The 20,971-nt window shown below is 60.2% G+C and overlaps 1 protein-coding gene across 4 annotated transcripts in view; it reads right to left on the bottom strand.

Annotated features, from left to right (window-relative positions):
- Positions 1-2,181: 2,181 nt before the first annotated feature.
- The window catches only part of LOC125334107 (mitochondrial Rho GTPase 2), a 44,887-nt gene continuing 26,097 nt past the window's right edge, over positions 2,182-20,971 (bottom strand). The window contains exons 35-58 of one of the 4 annotated variants that reach the window (XM_048320591.1): positions 20,302-20,424; positions 20,029-20,215; positions 19,441-19,571; positions 18,336-18,479; positions 17,121-17,240; positions 16,648-16,732; positions 15,049-15,107; positions 14,074-14,155; positions 13,924-13,967; positions 12,744-12,797; positions 12,328-12,380; positions 11,580-11,688; positions 11,037-11,138; positions 10,341-10,439; positions 9,824-9,932; positions 9,434-9,554; positions 8,329-8,413; positions 7,061-7,206; positions 6,880-6,980; positions 6,677-6,807; positions 6,214-6,294; positions 5,910-6,032; positions 5,546-5,748; positions 2,182-3,958 (exon numbers count right to left, since the gene is read on the bottom strand). In XM_048320591.1, coding sequence (XP_048176548.1) covers positions 3,841-3,958; positions 5,546-5,748; positions 5,910-6,032; positions 6,214-6,294; positions 6,677-6,807; positions 6,880-6,980; positions 7,061-7,206; positions 8,329-8,413; positions 9,434-9,554; positions 9,824-9,932; positions 10,341-10,439; positions 11,037-11,138; positions 11,580-11,688; positions 12,328-12,380; positions 12,744-12,797; positions 13,924-13,967; positions 14,074-14,155; positions 15,049-15,107; positions 16,648-16,732; positions 17,121-17,240; positions 18,336-18,479; positions 19,441-19,571; positions 20,029-20,215; positions 20,302-20,424 — 2,610 coding nt within the window. In that variant the 3' untranslated portion in view covers positions 2,182-3,840. Of the gene's footprint in view, positions 3,959-5,545; positions 5,749-5,909; positions 6,033-6,213; positions 6,295-6,676; positions 6,808-6,879; positions 6,981-7,060; positions 7,207-8,328; positions 8,414-9,433; positions 9,555-9,823; positions 9,933-10,340; positions 10,440-11,036; positions 11,139-11,579; positions 11,689-12,327; positions 12,381-12,743; positions 12,798-13,923; positions 13,968-14,073; positions 14,156-15,048; positions 15,108-15,400; positions 15,475-15,570; positions 15,961-16,647; positions 16,733-17,120; positions 17,241-18,335; positions 18,480-19,440; positions 19,572-20,028; positions 20,216-20,301; positions 20,425-20,971 lie in introns of those variants that run through there. The other 3 variants (XM_048320589.1, XM_048320590.1, XM_048320588.1) reach the window with 3 other exon arrangements.

Below are 20,971 nucleotides of genomic sequence, written 5' to 3'. Positions count from 1 at the left end.
GGCGCAGCGCCCCCCCCCTCCCCGCACCCCCCCCGCCGCCGCCGCCGCGCGGGGAACCGGGACCCGCCCCGCCCCGCCCCGCCCCGCCCCGCCCCGCCCCGCCCCGCTCCTCCGGCAGCGCCGGGACACGGCCTGGGGCACGGGCAGGGAGCCGGCACCCAGCGCACGCAGCACAGGATGGTGCCGGCATCCCGGTACGGCTGCGGGCATCCCGGTACGGCTGCGGGCATCCCGGTATGGGAACCTGCATCCCGGTACAGGTATCTGCATCCCGGTACGGCTGCGGGCATCCCGGTACGGGAACCTGCATCCCGGTACAGGTATCTGCATCCCGGTACGGCTGCGGGCATCCCGGTATGGGAACCTGCATCCCGGTACAGGTATCTGCATCCCGGTACGGCTGCGGGCATCCCGGTACGGGAACCTGCATCCCGGCCCAGCTGTGGGCATCCCAGTACTGGTACCCACATCCCAATATGGTAACTATATCCTGGCATCCCGGTATGGTATCTACATCCCAGTGTTGGTACCCACATCCCAGTACTGGTACTCACATCCTGGCCCAGTGCCTACATCCCAGAACAGTTCTGTGCATCCTGGTGTGGGTACCTGCATCCCGCTAGCCATGTCCCAGCACTGGTACTCACGTCCTGGTGTGATCCCTGAATCCCAGGACAGGATCTGCGTCTTGGAATGGGAACTTGTATTTCATTTCCAGTGCTGCATCCCAATACAGGTACACGTATTCCAGTACAAGTACCCACATCGTGGTACACGGTTTTGCACCTGCACCCTGCTACAGGAATCCACATGCTGGTACAGTACCTGCACCCCAGTATGGACACCAGTATCCCAGTATGGACACCAGTACCCCAGTATGGACTCCAGCATCCCAGAATGGACATGGGCATGCCAGCACCAGGCAGCAGCCGAATCCAGCACAGGGGACTGCAAACATTCCCTCCATGCTGACCCCGCACCTACGGCCCAGCACAGCCCAGGTACATCCCCCATGGCACAGGGGACACAGAGCCTTCGCTGCTGTCCCCTGCCCCAGGGTCCCTTGAACTGGCACCTTTATGCGACGTGCCCAGTGTCACCCAGGCCAGGCTCCCCTGGAGCACCAGGCAGGGCAGGGGTGTCCCCAGGACCCATCCCTGGTGCCATCCTCACTTCCTGGAGCCACGGCTCAGCCGCACTCCCTGTCCAGGGAGCTCTGGGCTTCCCAGCCCTGCCAGGCTCCTTCCCTGGGCACTGTGTGTGGCCGTGGCTGGGGTCTCATGGCCGTGCCACACGTGTCCCCTGCCCCACGCCCGTGTCTGTCCCAGCACAGCGTCCGTGGCTCCGCACACCAGCGCTATTAATACACACCGGGGCACGTGGGCCCGCGGCTCCCATGGGATCCAGCCTGGTTTGGAGTCACCAGGGAGCACCGCGTGTCCCGTCCGCCTTGGAATCTCCTCCTCTGCTCGGCGTGGCAGCACCGGCTGTGTCCCCACCATTCCTGCGCCCTGGCTGGCCCTGTGGGAAGGGTCTCCTCTCCCACCCCACAGCCCAGAGCGATCCCCTCACAGGTGGGAGCAATCCGACCCCATCCAGCCTCAGTGCAGAGGCTCTGGAAAATCCTCTTCTCCGGCTGCGCCCACATTCCCTGTGCCCAGCGCCCGTGGCTGAGGCTGCAGCGACAGAAATAGCTGAGGGAAAAGCTGCCACGGGAAAACAGGAGCAGGGATGGGAGGTGGCACAGCCCCGGGAGCTGCGGGCATGGGGGGAAAGTGGCTGCAGGGAAGTGGGGAGCTCCAAACCCCACACGGGGATGGGCACAGACATCCACAGCTCCCAGGGCAGCCAAAGCCTCCTGCTTCCCAGGGCAGCCAAAGCCTCCTGCTTCCCACGGATCTCGGGCAGAGAACCACGGGATCCACCACCTCTTCCCTGTCTCTCCCCCCTGGCTGGCACTTGTTGCTCAAGGACCCGTGTCCCCAAGCACCAAGGAGCCCTGGCCAGCCCCAAGCGTTTTCCCACCACACCAGGCTTCAGCTCCTACCCTAAATCCCTCAAACGGCGCAGCCCAGGCCCTCGGGGTGGCCCTGCTCCCGCCGCAGCCCACAGAAGCCCCAGGCTTGGTGCAGCCCGGGCACGGACGAGGGTCCTGCTCCCCAGGTGACGCAGGACACGCTGTGCAAGCGCAAGGTGTGTAAAAATTTATTTTGCTGTAGAGAACAAACCTAAAACATTATGGCTCCAGCAGAGGTGGAGCAGGGAGACACCAGGCACGGGCCCAGCTGGCAGAGCCACGCACGGTGGGCACAGAGAGGGACACGAAACACGAGAGAGGTGGCCCCGGCCGTGCCAGGGACCAGAGGCCAGCAGTGAGTGGGTGCCCGACTGCCAGAGCACCTCCAGCACGGGCAGGGACCCCCGGCCGGACAGCGCTGGGGACAGCGGGATGGGGACATCACCCTGGCACTGTCCCACGGAGAGACACGGGCTGCCCAGCAATTTCTCAATCCCCCTCGCTGGCTCCAGGCCACGGTAAAACATTTAAACAAAACACAGAAAAAGCAGCTCCAGGTGCCACCTGGGAGCTGCCCCCACAGCTGCCTGCAAAGAGGCCGACCCTGAGCGTGCTGGGGAAGGCCAGGCTGGTGGCACCGGCCAGGGGCTGATCCAGGCTGCCCCTGGGAGCACGGGAACCCAGGGATGGGTGCTGGCCTTGCTCTTTGGGACTTGCAGACAGGGATGCTGTGGGGCTTTGGCCCCGAACGGGCGCTAAGTCAGTCCCAGCAGCTGACACCAGCTTGGGTGTGGGCAGGGGACAGGAGATGGGGCAGCAAGGAGCTTCCACTGGTACCAGGAGATGCAATGCCCAGAGCCTCAGACTCTGAACAGGGTGCCACAGAGGGGACAGCAGGACACGGGGACTCGGGCACAGCGTGGTGCCAGCTCAGTGATGGCACTGCCAGGGAAGGAGTGGGCACACAGTGGACATCCAACGCCCTCCCAGTCCTTACCAGGGCTCCCAGAGCCCTGCAAATACTGGTGACCACGAATACTGGTGGCCAGGGGTGGGGAGCAGACAGGCCACACAGGTGGCAGGAAAGGAGGGCGGATGGACCCAGAGCTCAGCACCTGCAGGACTCACAAGAATTTTGTGTAGGAACAAGACAAGGGAGCTCAGGACAAACCCTGGTTATCACCGTCCCCCCTCAGCCCAGGACAGCAGCTACTGTGTCTCAGCAAGAAGGGCCAGGCCTGACCCCAAAACACTGAGGCTGCGGGGTGTAAGTGCCTGGGCCTCTCTCCCTGGCTGCCTTTCCCAGTGCTGGCTGAGGGAAACCGGGACAGGAGATGGAGATGTGCCCCAGGGAGCTGGAGCCATGAGCTCATTTGACAGCTCAGCTGCTGCTGGAGCTCCCAGAAGCTCCGGGAGCGTTGCCCCCTCCAGAATTGAGGGCACCAGCACAGCCCTCTAGGGAAGGGATGTGCCCAGTCCAACAGACACCAAAACACTCATGTTTGAGCTTAAAAACAAGCGTTAAAAAAACTGAACAGAATAAAAGATGAGAGTGATCCTCCAGCTGCTGGTGAGGCAGAGCCCTCCTGGCAGAGCTGCCTGCCCTGTGGCCACGGGGGCCAGGAAGCCACAGGCTGAGGCTGGCCGGTGCCAGGGACTGATCCTGCTGGTGCTGGGAGGTCCAGCTTCACTGGTCCTGCAATCCAGGCTGGGGGCAAAGGAGGATTTCCTACCAGGGGCCAGCTTGAGGCAGGGCCCCTCACCGGGGCGTCGCTGGGGATGGGGAGCTGGTGTCACGGGGGGGACGGGGTGGAGAGCGGCTCTCATTTGTTCTTGGCCAGCAGCCGGTACAGGGTGAAGCCCACCAGCGCCGTCACCGCCGCCCCCAGCGCCACCCGCAGCCAGAAGGACGCGACTCCCAGCTCCACGACGTTCAGGTGGCTGCAAGGAAACACAGGAGAGGCCGGTGAGTGTGGCTGTCCCAGTGCTCCCACCCCACAGAGGGAGGCTGGGGGTGCCAGGCAGGGGGCAAGTAAAGCACTGGGGGGAACAGCCCAGCTGAAGGCGAGGCTCCCAGAGATTCCCCGTCCCTGCGAGCGGAGCGCTTGTCACCCGGCATCACCATCAAGCCAAGGGAGGGCTGTGGGATGGATGTGGCTGTCCCCTCCCCTGCCCTGCAAACAGCTCTCCAACACCTAAATAATTAGGCAGGTATCTGCCTTTCCAGGTCAGGCTGCCTTTCCAAATCCCAGTGCACGGAGAGCCGGGATGCCACGGGGACACCGGTGACAGGGAGCAAAGGGCAGCGAGGGACAGGGCCCGGCGCTGCCCCAGCGTACACATTCCCTTCCCAAACACGTGCTGTCCTGCACTAACTGCTCCTCTCCTCCCTCTCCCTCCATCCATAATTCATTCCCCACTACATCGGGGGAGCACAGCCAATCCCCGGCCCTCCATTACGCTGTTATTTATTTATACCACATACCCTAAGATATATTAAGAATATTTAAATTTTAATACTGCAGAGGGGAGGGGAAAAAGAAAAAAAAAGCGTCAGCTCTAAAAATAAAGTTGTTTATTGAAAAGAAGCTGGAGGGAAAACTACTCACTAGTAATCCCATCCTGCCTTCCAAGGCTCCCACACGTTCTCCCCCCGAGGGCTCGGCCCTTGGAGCTGTGCTTGCCCTTCCCAGCCCCGGAGCAGAGCGATTCCACTCACAGGGATCTCCTCCCTTCCCACAGCCCCCCCTCACCTCACACGGCCAGCCTGGTGCTGTCCTACCCTACCCTCAGCCCCTCTGGGGTGCAGCTCCTCCCAAAGGGAGGCTGGGTGACAGAGGTCTCGCTTCACTGACCTCTTTTTCAGTCTGATCCATCTCATTGGGAGAAAATAGCTGCCACCCCCCCCCGAGGGCCTTGGCAAACTAAGCTGGCTACTCCTCTTCAGCGTTTTTTATCTTAGGCTTCAAAAATAAACACTCCTGTGGCAGGATCTATCTACTCAATCTGCCAGAGACACACACACACAGGCAGGAGAAAACCTCCCCCCTCTGTAATTAGAGGAAGAAGTGGCTTTTCTGTTTCAATTATTTGTATAAGCAGATCACAGAATCCTGGAATGGTTTGGGTGGAATGGAACCTTCCAGCTCATCTCATTCCATCCCCTGCCCTGGGCAGGGACACCTTCCACTAGCCCAGGTGGCTCCAAGCCCCGTCCAGCCTGGCCTTGGACACTGCCAGGGATCCAGGGGCAGCCACAGCTTCTCTGGGCACCCTGTGCCAGGGCCTCCTCACCCTCCCAGGGAACAATTCCTTCCCAGTATCCCATCTAATCCTGTCCTCCCTCAGCTTAAAGCCATCCCCCCTTGTACTGCCACTGCATGCCCTAGGTGACACCAGAATCACTTGATGACACCAAAAGCTGCAGAGAAACCAAAGCAAAAGCAATGTGGCAGAGGCAGGGGTGGGACACAGCCCCCTCCCCAGGCTGTGCCCCCAGCAGAGCCCCTCCAGGGGAAGGATACTAACGGGAAGGTGGCAGCAGTGGCCAGTTTGGTGTAGACAGCAGTGCTGGGCGGTCCCTGGCTGTGGCAGGAGAAGAGGAAGGGTGGAGGGAGGCAGTGCTTGTAGCAGAACTCAGCTGGGAAGAGCCCTGGCTGCTGGCTGGCTTCTGGCAGGTCTGCCTTGGAGGCCACGAACACACAGGGGATCTGGCTGTCCAGGTAGTGCTGCTGCAGAGACAGAGAAACCCCAGCGAGGGTTACAGACCAACCCCTGGGAGATGCGGGGCTGCCACAAAGGCTGATGTCCCCCATGCCCTTGGTGAAGTCAAACAGGACCCCTGTGGTCCCCCAGGACCCCTGTGAAGTCCCCCAGGGTCGCTGCCAGCTACCTTATAGATGCTGGCACAGTAGCTGAAGGATTTGGGGTCGCTCAGGCTGTAGATGAAGCAGGCGACGTCGCAGGCTGCGTCCAATGGCTTCGTGAACGTCGTGTCAGCGCTGACCTCGTGCAGCTGGAGCAGAGGGGACACGGTGTGTGCCACAGCAGTGTCCCAGGGGGTCAGCTGCTCCTCACAGCAGCACATGGACTGTGCCAGCACAGCCACAGCCCAGCCCCGTGTGCTGGGACATGGGGACACAGCCCGGCCCTGCTAAGGCCAGACACAGCACGATTCCCTGCTCTCCCAGACTTACTATGAGGTACTTCTCCTGGCCATTGACCTGCACTGTGTTGATGGTGTAGAGGGATGGCTGTCCTGGGTTCTCCCTCTGGGCCTGTCACCAAGGAAAACACGGTCTCAGGCAGCGGAGACAGGAGCAGTGCTGGGGGAGGGACAGTGTCTCACACCACCCTGAGCCCCTGTGGTCTGACAGCTGCCAGAAGGGCAGCCAGGGCCTGTCATGAGATGTGGGGCTGTTCCTAATAGGCAGGGGAAGTCAGCAACACCGTGGTCAGACTGGGAAAGGCACCCTCGGGACAAGCAGAGGGAGCAGGCCCACTGCCTCAGCCAGGATTAGGGACACCAAAGCCACCAGCATGGAGGGGGTGTGAAGCACGGGCAGGGAGGTGCCAGGGAGGGACAGATCACTCCAGGAGCCCCGGCTGCGCCTCCTGCTCTGCCCTGGGAGCGTGGCCGGCCAGGGAGCAGCCACTCACCGCCAGGCTCCTGCCGAGGAAGGCCTGCAGGAAGGCGGACTTGCCTGCGCCCCGCGCTCCCAGCACCTTGCACAGGAACACGTTCCTCTGGGTCTGCCCTTTCTCCAGGTCAATCCTCTTCTCCCGCGTCACTGGCAGGAGAGAGGGTGGGTGAGAGCCAGGAGAGACCCCAGCTGAGACAGAAGGGGAGGGCATGGCTGTACCTGTGAGGGTTTGGGTCTGGGAGTCCTGCTCCGAGAGGATGGGGTAGCCCAAGTAGCCCAGGCACTCCAGGCAGCGCCGTAGGTCCAGGTAAGCCATGAGCCTGGAGAGACAGAGCACGCCAGGAGGGTCAGCAAGGGCTCAGTGATGTGACCAAGGGCCAGGGAGAGGGACTGAGCTTACGTCCACTGGCAGAGGAATCCATGCAGGGAAAGCAGGCCTTTATCAGTGGTGCATACCGTGTTGTAGAGCTCGGGGCCCCAGGGCACGCAGGGGAACACGCTGAAGAAGTTCTGCAGCTCTGTGTGCGACAGGGCTCCGTCCTGGTCCTGCCAAAACACACTGAGTCACCAGGGCAGGCAGGACCCAGCCCGTGCCCAGAGGGGGCCCTGCCACACCGGCCACCTCCCTGCTGTGACACGTCACAGGGATGCTGCCCATGGCAGGAATCGATGGCAGCGAGGCCGGAGCTGGGCGAGCTCACAGAGCCTGTGCCTCGGGGCCTGCCAGCACTGCACAACAGCAAACACACTTTGGGATTGCAGCTGCAACCAGGCAGGACCCATCCACACCCACCCCACAGCCCTGAGCTGCTGTTCCTGGCATTCCTGGAACCAGCTGTCCCACAGCAGCCTGCGTCAGTCCAGCCTGGCCCTCCACAGGCCAACTCTGCACTCCCAGGCTGCTGCACCTGAAGGGGACCTGCTGGCACCTGGGCACCCAGGGATGAGCATCCATTCAGTGCTGCCACTCCCCCTGGCCACAGAGCTGATCTGGGCACACAGGGATGTGTGGCCACTCCGTGCTGCCATTCCCTGTGGCCACAGAGCTGAGCTGGGCACAAAGGGACATGTGGCCACTCCGTGCTGCCATTCCTGAGCCACTCCCCTGTTGTCACAGAGCTGCCATACCCCAGATGCACATCAACATCTCAATAGCCAGTCCGAGCAGGTGCACGCAGATCCAACACATCCCCTTCTTCCACTCTCCAAGAGCCTGAGTTTGGCACAAATGTGTTGCTTTCTCTTCCTCTCTCCGGCCTGGCAGCCCTCCACCAGGCTGGCAGATGCTGGTGCTTGGTCCATGGCTGCTGGCCAGCAGCTGCGCCCGCTTCCCTGCCTGCCTCCCTGCCCGCTGCAGCCAGCAACTACAACGGCCATGCCAGCTTGATGCCAACTCAGACCCAGTCCCTGAAGGTCCAAACTGACCTTTGGTCAAAAGTAGTGACCACAACCCCACATCCCTGATAGGCCACCAGACTACCTACAGCTCACTGTGGCCACTTCCTGCTCCTAAAGCCTCCAAAGAGGGAACACTGTGGCAGAGGAAAGCCCTTCCCTGGTGCTCTGTGGGCTCCCTGGCACAGAGGGGTGGTTAGGGGAGCACCTGTGCTCAGGTGTGCAGGCCCAGCAGGGCATCCCCTCCCCTGGAGCCCCTGCAGTGCTGCCCACCTTGTCGTGCTTCTCAAAGAGCCTCTGCAGGAACTGGTACCCCAAGTGGTTGAGCTCCGTGGAGCAGCCGGGGGGCACGCGGAACCTGTCGGGAAAATCATGGAATGACTTCTGTTGGAAAAGCCCTCTTTGATCATTGAGTCCAACTGTTCCAGCACTGTCAAGGCCACCACTGACCCATGTCCCACGTGCCACACCCACATGGCTTTAAATCCCCCCAGGGATGGTGACCCCAGCACCGCCCTGGGCAGCTGTGCCAGTGCCTGACCACCCTTCCCATGAAGGAATTTCCCAAATATCCAATCTAAACCTCACTTTTATCTTTCATATCCTATTCTCCAGCTCAGAACTCAAATGGGCCTCCTCAAGCCCTGAACGAAGGGCAGTGTGTGAGCACATCTCACCCAGAGGACACAGCTCCCTCCCTGCTCAAGGTCAGCTGTTGCCTCCCAGCCTGGCTATTCCTTGACACAGCCCCCTTATTTTGGGGAGAATCCCCTGAGGATGCAGTGGCCTTTCCTTGGCACATCCCAAGCAGCCAAAGAGATGCTGTGCCCTCACTCTGCCTCATGCCCAGGGCTTCAGCAGGGCACAGCAGTGTCCCGGGGTGCCATCCACCAGCACGTCCCTGTCACCTCCCTGCAGCCTGCTCTCTGGGAGCAGGAGGAGGCAGCTCCCAAGCCAAACACTTCCACTGCTGCCAGCTCCCCATCTCCAGAGTGGCAGGGAGCAGAGAAGAGACAGCAGCTGCACAATCAGCCGCGAGGGCTGTGCTGACAGCTCACTGCTCCTGACAGAGCCGCTCTGCCTCGCTCAGCCAGGGACAGAGCAGCCTCCACGAACCCCTTGCTGATGCCAAGGGAAGTCTGGGATTTCATTCCCCACCTTCCTGTCTGCCTAAACCAGCAGCCCCAAGGCCTGTTGATCTTGTCCCCAACCCCAAGCATCAGCTCCTGCCCGAGGGGAAGGTGAGGACTGCGAAGCTGACCCTGACCTAAGGGCCCACAGCAGCTCCCGGGGTGCAGGAAGGATCCAGCCAATGTGCTGGGGATCCTGAGCCATGCACCACGGGAGTGTGACCCCCTGGCCAGCCCTGGACACGCACTGTGGGTACAGGTAGTCATCTGTCAGCTCCAGCTCATCGTCGTAGCCGAAGCGGCGCAGGATGGTCCAGGTGGTCTCGTGCCGGCCCCTCTGGATGAAGAGGGTGTTGAGAAAGAGGAAGCCTGCAGGAGAGATCAGGGGGCTCAGCCACAGTGGAGTCAATTCAGGCTCAGGGATCCACTCCTCAGAGCCATGCTTCCCCTGGGAAACAGACTGCTGGGACAGAGAGATCTAATAGGCACAGCAGGCTTGTTTTAACGAGGGACTAATTAGGCTTGGAATAAGAGCCAGGAGGCTCAGGCCAAGGACAGGGCCCTGTGGGATGTGCTGAAGGAGGTGGGTCCCTCCCATGCCCTGGGAAGGAGCAGGGAGCCCTCGTGCTGCTCCTCACCGTTCAAGGTGAGGCCGTTGTCCTGCACCCCGTCCGTCGTGTTCTTCCACACAACCATCTTCACATCCTCCAGGGCCTGGGGAGCCAGGGGGTTCCCAAAACAGGACTTCTGCCTCCCGAGAGAATGAAGGCCATTGTCAGCAAAGCACTTAGAGAGCACAACCCTGCCTTGCCAGGCTCCCTCTCCCGTGGATGGAGTGGGGTTTCAGGGAGGGAAAATCCACCCAGCTCAGGGATTTCTGCCTTAGGCCCTGACCAAACCCCTGTTCTCCAGCATCCCAGTAATTTAGGACTCTCAACATCTCCAGAGCTTCCTGGTCTTCCCATGGCAGAGCAAACTTGGCCCAAGCTTAGGCAGATGGAACCCCACATGCTCAGAGATGCGCCCTACAGTGCTTTAGCTGTGCCACAGAGGTGCTGAACGGGAATGGGACGGCTGTGCCAGGAGAGGGGCAGCTTCCCTGCTGCAAAGGGAATGCCAGGCACTGGGAACACCTCAGCTCTGCAGCCACCCTACCTGGAAGTAGTTGAGTTCATCATCACTGAGGATCTGGTTGTTGTCCTGGTCCGAGAGGTTGAAGATCCGGGTCAGAGCTCGAGCACAGGCGGGTTTGAGCTGCAAGGACCAACCACGGTGACAATGACAGGGAACCAGCCACAGCCTGGCCCTTCCTCCCTGCAGCCCCACACACAGAGGGTTCCCTTCCTGCACTTCTAGGCCAGTACCACAACCACCCTGGAGGTGGGAACCATGGAATCGTTAAGGTTGGAAAACCCCTCCAAGATCTGAGTCCAGCTGTTCCCCCAGCACTGCCAAGGCCACCACTACCCATGTCCCCAAGTGCCACATCCACAGAGCTTTTAAGTCCTTCCAGGAATGGTGACCCCACCCCTCCACCTGTGCCCGTGCCTGACTACCCTTAATGTGAAGAGATTTTTCCTAACATCCGATCTGAAGTCAGAAAGGACAATCCATGGGGAATTTTTCTCCCAGACCCTTCCCTCCACAACCAGCACAGAGCCTGGAGCATGAGGGCTTCTGCCCCAACACACCCAGCTCCTTGCAGGTCTCTGTGTGCCCAGCTGGCTGTACTGAGCACAGAAGATGGGCACTGTCCCCTGGCCGGTCTGTGTCAGCCCAAACTCTTCACCCTCATTCCAAAAGCTCCACCCAGAGCAGTGCGACAGGAGGGAAACTCCTCCAGGAGCCCACCTGCTTCTCCTCCGGGTCGTAGAGCGGGGCAGTGGGGTGCAGCACGGCTTTCTGGGCGTAGTAGAAGAGCTCGGAGATGTTCTTAAGGTTCTTGGCAGAGCACTGGGGAGTCAGAGGAAGAGACAGCCCCGATAACAAGGGCAGGAGGACGATGATACAATCTCCCTGAGCCAGACTAGCTGTGCCTCAAAGCACAGAGCAACTTTTGTCCACCATGAGGAAAAATCAAAAGGGAAAATCTCCCGGGTTTTGCTCTGGCTTTGCTGCGCCCATTCCGCAGCCCCAGAGCCAACAGGGCGTGTGTGGAGCTCCAACAGCAGTTCCAGCTAGAGAGCCACAGAGGTCAGACACAGAAAGCTGTTCCCTGCAAGGGGCACAGGACAGAAAGCCCGAAGCACAGGCCCTCAAGCCCTGGGCACAGGGACTTGTGCAGAGCAACATCATCAGGGCAGCTCTCCATGAGCACAGAGGCTCCCTGACTCCCTCCAGACCAGTATTCCAACCCCTCAGGGAGGCTCTGCACGCCCCCTCCAGCTCCCTCACCTCCACGCAGGTCTCAATCTCCGAGAACTGGTTCATGATGGGCAGGATGACCTCCATGGAGCTGCCCACCTGCAGGTCAGACTTGTTTCCCACTAAAATAATGGGGATTCTAGGAAAGACACAGAGCTCAAGTGAGGTCACCCCTCTCTTGGTCCCAGCACTGTCCCAGCCTTTGGTGCTCCCATGGGCAGGCCAGGGAGGCCCCAACCGTCCTCTGCAAGGTCCAGAGCAGCTTTCCTGCTTCCCACAGCTGGGAGCATCCATCTGCAGAAGCAGACTGCCCGATCCTGCTTATGCTTTCACCCAGCAACAATATGTTCAGGAGCCTTTAATCCAGCACAGCAACCTTCTGCCCAAGTGATCCACATACAGCCTGAAGCTCCTGTGCTCCCAGATTCCCCTGGCAGCCTGCCCTCCCTATCTGAGAAGAGATCAAGGGGGGGAGAAGGATCTTCCCTCAGTGACCCCCTGCCTCAGCTGGATCTCTGGCAGAGAAAAGTCCCCATGTCCTTCTGCTCTAGGTGATCTGGCCACAAACCACTATCCTGGAATGGTGTGGGTTGGGAGGAACCTTAAAGTTCATCTTGTCCCACCCCCTGCCATGGGCAGGGACACCTCCATCACACCAGGGCTCCAAGTCCTGTCCAACCCAGCCTGGATCAACACACAAAGCTGGTTTGCTCTCAGTACCCTCAGAAGGAGGTGAGGGTGGTGGGCACCCCCCAGCCCCCAGAATCCCACATGGTACCTGGATCCCTTTTCAAGTCCCCCGTTCACCATGGGGATCCACTTTGTGCGAATCTGGAAGGTGAGCAGAGGGAAAGGGCTGTCAGCACAGCCTGGGGAGGGACAGGCAGCCCCCAGGCAGGCAGGAACAGGGCCCTGCAGCCATCTGCTCCCTGCCATTCCCTCACACCAGCAGGCAGAGCAGGCCCAGGGGCGCTGGATGCCAGCACCAGGATGCAACAAGCCTGTTGTCCTGTTGTGAGGGAGCAAGCTTGGGCACGGCTCAGCCTCTGCTTGCAGGGCTCTCAGACCCAAAATCCCTCACAGGGCTGGGGGCCAGCAGCACGTGCCTGCACCACAGGGCAGCACAGAAAGCCCAGCACTGGGAACCCTCTGTGGCCCTGCTGCCGGAGCGGGGCCACGGTGGGGACCCATTACCTTGTCAATCGTGGCCTCCTTGGTGACATCGTACACCACGCAGACCACGTTGGCCTGCAAGAGAAGCACGAGGAGGTGGTGAAGGGGGTCCCTGCCACACTTGTGGCAGCCGGGAATGGCAGCAGGGAATGCCGGGGCAGCAGGGAATGCCGGCTGAGCAGCCAGGGAAAGGCAGCGGCCGAGCGCACGTGAGCGCAGACACGTACACAGCCCTCGACTGGGCCACCCTCAGCACGAGCCCACAAGCTGCCGGGAGCAGCTCCTCTGCCTCAGGAGCTGCTGCTCCCATGCCCACCAGCCCAGATCCCCCCCACACCACCCATGTCCCGGCCCTCCTCCCCTCCTGACCCCGTGCAGACAGGGCTGGCACTGAGGCTTTATAGGAAGCAGACAGGAGGGATCACTGGTCCTTTCAGGAGAGAGTTTAATGCTAATCCCGAGGACACACAAGGGTTTAGGCAGGATTTCCTGGAGCCATTTAAAGCCTCTGTGTACGCCTGCTGTCTGGGTGGAGGGAGCAGGACCCCCGTGCCCACCTCCTCGGCCGTTAGCCACCAGGGTTGGGAGATTAAATAGCTTTGCTCACGTGAGAGAGATGGTTTTATTATCTATAATTAAAAGGTCCTCATGTGTGCAGAGTCAAGGCTAATCCCAGGGCAAAGAGCAGCTGGGTCCACCCCAGCCAGACAACTTAATTATTCCTCCACGGCTGCTCCGAGGGCTCCCTCATCCCTCCCTGCCCAGCGCTCGCCAGGGGCTCCAGCTCCCAAATTAACTCCTCTGTGCCACTGCTTCATCAGGCAGCCACAGGGATCTAATGCAGGGAGCAGGGCTCTTGCCCAAACCCAGCAACTGCTTCTCCCTCTTCTGAGTCCACGGGGACCATCCCAAGGCTGAGAGCACAACATCTGCTCCGCAGCCTCCTACGCCTCCCGTGGGCAGCGAGCTGCCCCCCGCCGCTCTCCTTCTGGAGGCTCCCCGGAGGGCTTGGACAAGCCACACACAACAGCTTACAAGACAGAGCAGGATTAAACAAGCCTCTAAACAAACCAAGAGCATTAATCCGTGGATAACCAACTGTCTGTGCCTCTCTGGGTGGCTAATGGGGAGGGGAGGGGAGCAGCCACGTGTCCCTCGGGGACTGCAACCTCCTGTCCCCATCCCGGCCAGCCCTGCTCACCTTGGCGATCTCCTCCTGCAGCTCCTCCTCCGTCTGCTCCGACTCTAGAAGTGGAATGAAGGCATCACCACCTGCCCAGGCAGGGGCACCCCTTCCTAATCCCCTCAGGCAGGCAGGGAAGGGGAGAAGCCAGACAGGACAGGGCCCTACCTGAGTAGTCCACTATGTGCGTGGGGACCTTCTCAGGGGTGACATCAGCCGGGATCGTGATCTCCTCTGCCCGGGGGGGCACCTGCAAAGCCAGCACAGCCCATCCAGCCACAGGCAGCCAGGACAGGTGACAAGGGACTTCAGATCCCAACGTGGCCACTGCCAGGGCGGGATGAGCTGTGGATCACGGATCACTCTTGGCACACCAGGCTGCAGCACACCCTGCACTCCAGCCCTCGCATAGGCAGTGTCCCCGAGGTGAAACTTCCACCTGCCTCCCTCAACCAAAGCTCCTGATCCCGCTGGAGATAAGCCCTGGGCACTCCCTGGTTCCCTGGGCTCCTCTGGGAGCAGCACCGAGCTGATTGTCTGGGCTGGAAGCAGGGAAGGGATGCAGGGCTGGTCTCCCTGAACCCCTGAGCTGATGCTGCCCAGCACACCATGGTCAGTGGGAGAAACATCTGATGGCACAGGGAAAATGTGCCTGGACAGACTGATCTCATTTCCCTATCCAAACCGCTGGGACAGCAGGCTGTCAAGGGGCACAGGTAGGCTGGAGGCTGCTGCTCACAGCTGGCCTGGCTCGGAGCACCAAACCCATCAGGGAATGTGGCCCAACCCCTTCCAAGGGCTCTGTGGTGGTGCCAGCCCTGCTGTGCCGGTGACAGAGACCCCCAGCAGCAGCAAGTGGGGCCCTGGGAGGTACCAACACCCTCCTCAGGGCAGAGAGAACCGCAAGTCAGGATCAGCTCCCAAGTCGGGACCAGAGCACAAACTGAGGAAAACACCACCTCAGCTGGAGCTCCGTGTGGTCCTCACTGACCTCACCTGAACCAGCTGTGCGGCTGTCACAGCCCCAGGAGCTGTGAGCACCTCCCAGACACCCCCATCTCCAGCCGGGGACACTGGGGACAGAGCTGTCCCACCCAGCGAGGGGGCCCGCGGTCGGGGTGTGCGCGCCCCCTCCCCACTCACCTCTTCAGGAAACTCCTCTCCCACCAGAGCCATGATCAGGGACGTCTTCCCCACCTGGGCTAGGAAATAAAGGGAGGACGTTGACAATGGCACGGGCACGGCAGAGCTTGAGGGGGACAGCGGCAGGCGGGAGTCACGACCGGAGCCGGGGCTGGTGACAATGACACCCACGGGGCTCGGGGCCACGGGCGGGCCTGGTGGCTCCCCTGGTCCTGCCAGTGACGGGGGTCCCACCTGGGCCCCCGTCCGCCCTCGCCGCGCTCTTGCAGGAGAACCCTCTCCCCCGGGGCCCCCCGTGCCCCCTGCCCCTTCCCGGGCTGGAGGATGCTCCCCCGGCCCCGTGCCCCCTCACCCTCCCCGAGCAGGAGGATCCGCACGTCCCGTTTCATGGCGGCGGCGCCGCCGCCTCCCCGGCCCCCCCGTCCCCCCCCACTTCCGGCCGCACCACCGAGCGGCGGCGCAGAGCGGCGCAGGGCAGCGCGGCGCCCCCTAGCGGGGCAAGCACACCCAGACCTCCAGGGCTCGTCTTTCGATGGTTTATTAACGAAAACAAAACGTTTAACGACAACAAACGGCGAACGGGGCCGTGAAACACATTCCAGGGCCGGGCGGGGCCGCAGGCGGGCCAGCCGCCGCCGCCGCCAACCCCTGCAGCCGTGGGGGCGGTGGTTTGGGCCTGGGCGCGGCCGGAGCCGCGGCCTCTCCCGGAGCGGGCCCCGCTAGAGAAGCGTCGCTGGTCCGGGGCCCGCCGGGCTCAGGCGCCCGTGAGCTCCCACACGAGGACGGCGCTGTGGGAGGCCGTGAGGAGGCCGCGGCCGGAGGGCGCGAAGCGACAGAGGTGCACGGTGTCGTCATGGCCGGCGTAGTCCTGCGGGTCCCCGGCCGGGCAGGGCTGCAGCCGCAGCAGCCGGTCTGCGGAGAGGAGCGGCTCAGGGCCGGGCCGGGAGGCTCTGACTGAACCTCCATCACCCTCCAGACCCGCTCCTCGGGGCTTGTCCCTAACACAACCACCCGTCCCTGTCACTCACAGCCCTCTTCCATCTCTAGTCCCTGCCAGAAGCACCGCTCCTGGTCACCCCCTGCCCCCTTTTCATGTCTTTGTTCTAGTTCTTCTTCCAGAAACACCATTCCCAGTCACCCTCAGACTCTCTCCATGTCTTTTCCCTGCCAGAAGCACCATTCCCAGTCGCTCCCCAGGCTCTCTCCCCACTGCTGAGCTGCAAGTTGTGTCACTGAGCTGAGTGACACAGGACAGGCAGATCCACACTGCTGCAGGAGTGAGGTGCCCTTGCCCGAGCAGGGTCCTGCCTGTCCCCACGCTGTGGGAAGGTCCGTGCTGCCTCAGAGGCTGCAGCTCACACAGCCACAGAGATGGAGACAGCCCAGAACCCCGGGAATTCATTCCAGTGACAAACCCTGCCCATGGACAAGCAGGATTGAGCTCACACATCTCATTTCTGACCCAGCAGTCTCCTGGAGGTTTCTCCTTGCCCTGGACTGTAGCTCCCAGGTTTAAGGACATGTCTTTTGTTTCGAGGAATAAGGACATTTGTTTCCCCTCTGGCAGAAGGAGGGGCCCAGGCACCCCCCAGCACTCACCACCGAAGCCGATGGCCATGAAAGGTGCGGCTGGGGACAGGCTGAGGGACGTGGCAAAGGCTGGCAGCGAGATCTTCCTGAGCACCTGCAGCCCAGCAAGAGAAACACCGACAGCTCAGAGGGGGAAGGCAGCGCCCAGAGCTGGGCAGCCGCAGCCCTAAGGAAGGTAATGGGGAGGCTGAGGGTGCTCAGCTCAGAGAGCTGCCCCAGGCATCCAGGAGACGATGGGGAGAGTGTTAATGCTCCTGGAAGCAGCCGCCTTCCCCTCCAGTGGGATCAGGGACTGGCTGCCTGCCTGGATGCAGCCTGAGGCAGGGGCAGGGCTCTGCTGCTCACCTGGGCCAGACTCCAGAGTTTCCAAGATGAAAATCTGTTCCCTGAGCAGCTGCTTGAGCCCACCCCACCGCCGTGACTGAGGGTAACACACAGGGCAGCACTGCCAGCCCCCACTGCCTGTGGCAGGGGACAGGTACCTGTTTCTTCCTGAGGCTGTAGAACAAAGCTTCCTCCTGCATCCCAAAGCCAACGTAGACCAGGACACCGTGTTCCCAGGGGCAGAACGCAGCCAGGCTGGGTGGGAGGCTGTCGAGACCCTGGTGGGGGAAACCAAAGGCAACAAAACTGAGGCTGGATTCTCTTATTTCAACCAATGAGAGCTAAAAGGAGAGCAGAGGGAGATACCAGGGCTGTGAGTGTTTGACTAGTGTGACATTAGTATGGTGGAGGCTGCTTCCTCCCTCTTGCATTCCCATCTCAGACAGGCTCAGGGAAAGCAAGGAACAACCACATCCTGCCATGGAAACCTGAAGCAAATGGTTTAGTGTTGTAGGAGCAGGTCACATGTGGGTCTAACGGGTTGAATTCCCACTGAGATACTATTGCTGCATGGGCTTGAAGCTGGGAATTGGTTATGGATCAGTTTAGCACAAGAAAACAGGGCCCAGAAGGCAGATCTTGAGTAGTGCGTGCAAGATCAAACCTTCACGCTGTAGGGAGAGCTGTGGTGAATTTCTTTCCAGAAGAAATCCATCTTTTTGGAAATAAACAGAAGAAATATTGACAGAACCCAGCTGCTGTATGGAGGCAGGCTGAGGCACTGCCTCTTGCCCCCCAAAAACACCCAGCTCCCTTCTGCCTGCCAATGTCACCAGGACCAGGGACCATCTCCATCCTCTCCAACACAGATCCTCCTGCTTTTCTAGCAGGTGTTCTGCTGCCCAAACCTTACCCCTGGGCTGGAGCCAGAGGCTTCTGCCAAGCAGCAGGGACACACAGGGCTGAGTACTTGGCTCTGGGAAGCCTCTACCACTCTCCTGGCTCGGAATATTCACGCTCCTCGGGAGTGTCAGAATTAGCAGCACGCTCATAATTAGCTCTCCCCTCCTGCACACCGTGCTCACTGCTTCCTGGGCTCTGCTTTGCTGGCACAGGGCTGTCAGCTCTTTGCAGGTGCAGTTTAGGGCTCCTCATGCTTAAAAGTCAGTGCTCCAGGGCAGTCTGGCACTGCTACAGTCTCTTTGCACACCCAAGAAGGTGCATTGACAAGGTACTCTGTGAACAGGACTAGCAGAGATGCCTTTCCTAAGCACACCCTCACTCTCTCCGAGCCCTGTGCCTCCCTCCTCCATCTCTGCTCGTGTCCAGCCTCATACCAGGAGCAGGCAGGGCCTGTCAGGTGCCACGCTCACCTCGGGGCCAGCAGGAGCTGGGAAGCTGAGCCAGTCGAGGAGCTCACACTTGTCCTGGAGCCAGTCGGAGCCCCAGACGCTGACCCGGCGGTCGGAGCTGGTGGCCAGCCAGAGCTCCCCTCCTTCCACCCCGAAGTCGTGGTACTGTGGGGCACAAACACGACCCTGTCACTCTGGGGGCACAGAGGCTTTGAAGGAAGGGGACAGTGAAGAGTGGGACAGGAGCTCATGGGAACATGGGGCTTGTGCTTAGGGGATCAAAGCCACGATTAACCTCTGTTTGTGGCTGCCCCTGGATCCCTGGAAGTGTCCAAAGCCAGGCTGGATGGGGCTTGGAGCAACCTAGGATAGTGGGAGGTGTCCCTGCCCATTGCAGGGGGCTGGAAATTGATGATTTTTAAGGTCACTTCCAACCCAAACCCTGCTCTGAATGACACAGTTCCCTTCCCTGGGAACCCCTCTGGATCTGCACATCTCCTGGGGGAGTTGTTTCCAATACCATGTGCCCCCTAAAAACGTCCTCCACCTAGAATCAAGAAGGATTTCCTCAGTCTTAAATTACCAGGAAACACATCCTTGCAGTGTGGATGATCTTAAAGCCTGAGATCTTAGGAAAAATAATTCTCATTTCTGCTGTGCAAAGGAAAAAACCTCTCCACAAAGAGGAGGACAAAGGAGGTGCTGAAACCCTCCCACTGCGGCACAGCCAAGTCTTCCCAGCTCCACAGAGGAATGGTACAGGCTTGCAAAGAGCCTTTCTGGGGGGCACAGGGGCTGTAAGCTCACAGCCTGGGTTGCTCCCGAGGGGTGCTGCTCTCCAAGAGCCTGTGGCACCAGTTCATGTGCCACCTGTGTACAACAGGGTGTCAACAACTGCCACCAAAGGTCCCCCTGCAGGCACAGCCTCACTCGGGCTGCACCTGCAACACATGGAGCTTTATTCCACTGAATATATCCCTGGAAAAACTGATCAGAAGTTGCTGGAGGGGAGGAGGAAGATTTCCAAAGAGGCAAAGCAAGGGACACCAAAGCACACTTGCTGATCATGCTGCCTGCCAGAGCTGTGCAGTGACACATGGGGACTGTGCTGCTCCTGAGGTCTCACCTGCTTCCTGGTGCACTGGAGAACGGTGATGGGGGAGCCCTTGTGGTCAGCCAGGACATGGATGGTCATTCCAGTGCGAGGGCTGCTGACAGCCACTATGCCATCCTTGCCCCCTGATAAGATCATTTCCCCTGTTGGCAGGGGAGAGAAAAGAATGGGACACTTCTTGTAGGAGGAGAAAAAGGCTGGAGGAGAAAGGTCCAAGATTATGGGATACCAGTGTCCTGAAACAATATGAAAGGCTGGCAACATCCCAGTCAAGGGCTGGGTATGATGAGATGTCTCAGAGACACCCATTAAAGCTCCACACTGAAGAAGAGCCACAGCAGATCATAAACCAAAGGTGTTTGTTGTACCCAAAGCCCTTGGCTATCCCAGAGCCAATGCACTCCCGTGTCCCACCCACCACATGCTCAGCTGGCAGAGGCACCAGAGATCACTGAGACAAGTTCTGTTGCTCTCCCTGGCCCCGGGGTTTTGGGCAGGTGGCCAGGACACAGAGCAGCTGGAGGTCAGGGTAAACTCAGGCAGCACCAAGCCACATTCCCCGAGGCCACCTGTCCCCAGTGCCACCTCAGGCAGCCTCACCATCGGTGGAGTAGGCGATTGCTGTCAGTGCAGCAGTGTGGGGGTGCATTTTCAGCTCCATCTCTGTCCTGGAAACGCTGAACACACGGACAGTGCCATCGCTGTACCCTGCCACCACGTGCTGGCTCTCGACGGCACAAGGCCACAGCCCAACGGGACGAGGCTTCCAGGCCAGGCATTGGCAGCTCTGCAAGGAAATTGGCAGAGAGCTGGTGACACAGGGGACACTTGCCTGTGCCAAGAGGAAGGGATTGACGTGCCACAAACACTTACCTGGTTGAGCACCTGGAACTGCACCACCAGCTCCGTGCTGCCCAGAGCCCAGATCCTCACGCTGCCGTCCTCCCCGCATGTGGCACAGTGACTCTCGTCGGGACTAAAGCACACCTCGGTCACCTGCTCCAGGGAAAAGGCAGAAAACCAGGGCTCTGTGGGTGCCACAGCCCAGAGCACACCAGCTCCCCTGCCCCTTCATCTCCCAGGATTCTGCTCATGGGAGACTCCAGATGAGATGGAGCATAAAGGAAGGTGCAGTGCTTTTGTTTTGGGCTAACAAGATGAGACAAAATAGCCTCAAGTTGCACCAGGGAAGATTTAGATTGAATATTAGGAAGAATTTCTTCACAGAAAAGGTTGTAAAGCACTGGCACAGGCTGCCCAGGGCAGCAGTGGAATCAGCATACCCAAGAGTGATCAAAAAAATGTGTGGATGTGGCACTTGGGGACATGGTTTAATGGTGAACGTGGTGGTGGTGGTGCTGGGTTGGCACTTGGACTTGATGATCTTAAAGGTCTTTTCCAACCTTACCAATCATGGGAAACAATAAACCCAATCCCAACAGCAGGACCAGGCACTGTGCACAGTAAACCTAACCCCAAAGGTAGGACCAGGCAAGGCGCACTGCGAGTTGCTGTAAAACACCTTCTCTCCTACCATGTGAAC

Source organism: Corvus hawaiiensis, chromosome 16 (assembly GCF_020740725.1).
Source record: "Corvus hawaiiensis isolate bCorHaw1 chromosome 16, bCorHaw1.pri.cur, whole genome shotgun sequence".
NCBI classification, from domain to species: Eukaryota; Metazoa; Chordata; class Aves; order Passeriformes; family Corvidae; genus Corvus; species Corvus hawaiiensis.
This window is presented reverse-complemented; position numbering and strand designations above follow the sequence as displayed.